Source organism: Choristoneura fumiferana, chromosome 6 (genome assembly GCF_025370935.1).
Source record: "Choristoneura fumiferana chromosome 6, NRCan_CFum_1, whole genome shotgun sequence".
NCBI lineage: Eukaryota > Metazoa > Arthropoda > Insecta > Lepidoptera > Tortricidae > Choristoneura > Choristoneura fumiferana.
The window spans coordinates 18,955,540-18,959,516 of record NC_133477.1 but is presented as its reverse complement, the minus strand read 5'-3'; the positions used below and the strand labels follow the sequence as shown (position 1 = coordinate 18,959,516).

General features: G+C 38.5%; 1 protein-coding gene across 1 annotated transcript; it reads right to left on the bottom strand.

Moving 5' to 3' along the window:
• Positions 1–1,134: 1,134 nt before the first annotated feature.
• LOC141428727 (lipase member I-like) lies at positions 1,135–3,261 on the bottom strand. Its single transcript, XM_074088741.1, has 2 exons — positions 3,087–3,261; positions 1,135–2,579 (listed from the first exon to the last, which is right to left on the bottom strand). The coding sequence occupies exons 1-2, from the start codon at positions 3,202–3,204 to the stop codon at positions 1,660–1,662; spliced, it is 1,038 nt and encodes a 345-aa protein (XP_073944842.1). The 5' UTR covers positions 3,205–3,261; the 3' UTR covers positions 1,135–1,659.
• Positions 3,262–3,977: the final 716 nt, after the last annotated feature.

Genomic DNA, 3,977 nt, shown 5'->3' with positions numbered 1-3,977 from the left:
GATGGGGTTGTGATTCGGACTCGTGCTCAGAGGGTTTGTTTCTGTGTGGGATTTTCTTGGAAAAACAGTGCGATAATTTTGCTATGCGAAATTATGCGAAACGACTCTTATGCCAAGTAAATTTCATGCGAAGTAGGTAATTATTCTGCTACAAAAGAACATTTTTGAAAATGTAACTGTTGGACTAATCAGATTTATTATCACCAGCCTATATCCTATAGCCACCAGCTTTGCGGTGTCGGAAAACATCATGAGGAAACCTGCACAAACCTGCGAAGCAATTCAATGGTGCGTGTGAAGTTCCCAATACGCACTGGACCCGCGTGGGAACTATGGCCAAAGCCCTCTTGTTCTGAAAGGAGGCTTGTGCCCAGCAGTGGGACGTATATAGGCTGGGATGATGATGATGATATCCTATAGCCTAGTTTTAGGGTACAGAAACTCTAAGTGGTTTGAGAATTCTTTTACCTGCACCAGAAAGAAGTATAAAATCATCCATATAAAAGATGGGCCCTGTAACAGGAGCAAAAAATTAGACCACAGCTTCCACTCTTAATGAGATAATTTAATTCTACAACTTTTGGAAATAACTTGTATTATGATTTTAATTATTATCTACTTTGTGTTATAGTTTAAAGTTTAATTGGACAAGCAATGTATTGCGAAATCCGTCATTTTGTTACGTGACAGGCGATGTCATTTAGGCTATTGGATGCCGTACATTGAAAATACCAATTAATTTGTTTGGAATAAACATAATGATATTATTTAATTTTTGAATGTTGCAGAACTAAAGTAGTTCCATTTGAGTAGCAGAACCTTCCTTACAGGGCCCACCCAGTACGACTTATTCTGTTATGATGGAAGTTATCTTATCTGAAAGTCAACCAAATCTACCACTTTATCTTCGCGCAGTCACTCATGATAGCAAATCGGTATTACTCATTGTCACCAATGACAGTTAGATCCACTAACCTTTACCATAATGTCGCTTGCTTAGGGTTCCGTGCCACAAAAAAAAGAAGCGCTAATAGGGTTGTAAATTCGATTCTATGTACTCATTTTCTGTATTGTATTGCAATAAAAAATAAAATTAAGAAGTGTTTTGTGTTTGAATAAAAAAAATAAAACAAATAAAGACAAATAGACTGTATTTTCGATTACTTTCACAAAACATTAAATTGGCTAATTTCTGTTCTTTACTGTGGAGCACTTAATCAGATAATATTCTTTTCTCTTTGGGCTCCCATAATATTTTTGATAGAGTCTTAAATAGTTTTACTTAATGTTTAGTTACGTATATATTTGTATATGACAAAAATCACAGAAAAATACTGTTTTCTTTCTACTTTATCAACCGTAACAATAGATTCTTGCTTAAATAAGGAACTTTTGATCAATTTTCAAAACTAAACAAGAATATAATAATGCTTTAGTCAAGTTACATACAGTGATACGGTTTGACTAGACATGTCCTTTCCGCAACAAAAACTGTCTGAAAATACTGACTAAAATAAATAAATAAAATAATCTAGAAAATCAATTGCTAATGATCTTTTTCTCTCTTGTCCATTAAGTTTTCACGCAACAGATAGATCATCAAAGCTATAAACATCAACAACACTTAAAAAATCACAGACTCATTTGATTCATCTACAATCATTCATCTAAATCTAGGTCGTATCCTTCAGTAGAAAAATAATATACTCCAGTAGCATTACCAGGATTCCAGAAACCAGCAAGGGTCACCTCATTGCCTGAGCACTGACCATCCTTGAACATCTTATAGGAGTCACATCTCCAGGCCAGAAACCAGTCAGGGTGTTTCACCGTCGCTGTCCAAACCTGGACACACGTCTTATGACTACACTTAGCTGCTTTAGAGGAGTCGAAAATACCAGGAATTAAAGGTGTACCACAATTCGGTTGGGACTGGCCTTTTTTATTCAAAAAGAAGTCTATATCAGCTAAAACGCTTGTAGTTCCTAACCCACCGGCATTGCAATGGTATACTTCTACGTATTCTGCAACTCCAGCTCTAACTTGATCTTCGATAAGGCTTTTGGAGAAGCAAGGACCAGCAGGATCCAAAGCTGTCACCCTCCATAATTTGTCTCTAGTATTCTCAAAGAAGATTTGTCCTGTGTAGCCAAGCATTTGCCCTCCGAGGCTGTGGCCAACACAGTGCATGTTTTTAGGAGTTATGCCTCCTTTTTTTAAGCCTGTAAGCATGTCAGCTAATGCTTTTCCGATGTAGTAAACATACTGGACTGATCTTTCGTAGCCCTTTATGTTGCTTGGCTTATCGTTGGTGTATGGGGAATGGTCGAGGATGATTAAGTAGCTGTTCGGGAAGTCTCTAAAGGTATCCCGCACGCGTTGTTCTGTGCTTTTGTTGATGTTGGATCTATAGCCTGGGACGAAGATGATGAATCGCCTCAAGATGTTGAGATCTGGGATGGCCAGGATGCCATCAGCGGCGTCGTTGATGAGAAAGGTCTTGACCTCGTTCTTTGTGAAGTCGTAGAAGTAGACGTTGATTCCGCTCACGTCGAGATCGAGAGTTTTGTCGTGATTGCCTGAAATAATGACGTACTGGATTAAACATATAAAAATGCACACGGCAAGTTTATTTTCGAAGCATACGAAATCAATCAATTTGCTACAGTTAGTACTTAGATACAAACTACGAACAATGCCAAGGTCATTGTATCAGCGTGTAGTCCATTGTATGATGAAAACAAACGGGTGACATGGAAACAATTGTGAATAAAATTAATGCGATTTTACGTAGAACAATTAAGGTGAGAGTTAATTTTATCTTTGAACTACATTTAACAAGCTTGTGTCCAAACCATATTTAGACGACTTTTCGGTGCTGGTTGAGCTGAAATTTGGCATACTTGTACCAAAATATTAATGTGGATCTGGTGATAATACAATAACCCCGTTGTAAAATTCTGCTGGTCTGTACCCAAAGCATCCTTGCACCACAATACGAAACCAACAATTAATTTACGAGTAATTAGGTGTCAAAATGTGATACTTTTACCTACAAAAATTATATCAGTAAAAAAAAAACTTACATTTAATGAGATTAGATTGCAAAGCCAGTTGAAAAGGTCCGTATTTCTCCAAGTCCCCCCTCCCCCACGCCTGGGCATAAGTGATACACACAAGCAGCAAAATAACGTATAATTTCATATTTCGAGCACTTATCGCACCGGTGATTTACTCTTAACTGAACATTGTCACTCGAATGAGATCAACTGAGCCGTGACCAGAGAGCTGAGATAGTATGAGGACGTGCCTCTAAATTAAGTTGAATCACGTAACGTGTGACGATCCAGCCGGGACGGAAATCGAAGTTCGTATCGTACTGTCCTTCTCAAGCTCGTATTAAATATTAGCATCAGTGGGACGGCAAGATACGAAGTACGAATTTTGCACTTTGTAGTTGGCCTGTGTGTGACCGGCGGCGCGCGTGTGAGTGTGTGAGTGTTCATTGCGAGTGCAGTTATGTGATCACTGTGTGGAGAGTGTATCAGCCGCGTAATGAATAACGAAAACGCTCTCCGGGCTTCTGGTCGCCGCGTGCTCTTAGCCGAGGCCGAGTTGCATGGTAGTAGGGGTTCTAAATATACATGATAATCTGAGCGAGTGTAAAAGCAATAGATATTATTATGCCCGCTTTTAATGGCTGGATAGCCGTGATGGCACAGTGGCTTCTCCTTGGCCTCATAAGCATCACATATGATCGTGGGTTCAAATCCGGGCTGATAATTCTGAGTTTTACAAAATTTACGTGCGAAATTACATTTTAAATTTATCACGAGTTTTACGGTGAAGGAAAACATTGTAAGATACCTAACCTGTTCAAATCTGCCAACTAACTCAATGGCGCGTGTGAAGTTAACTAAAGTACTATAATACACAAATGCACTAATATAATAAATGCGAAATTTTGTAAGTCTGTT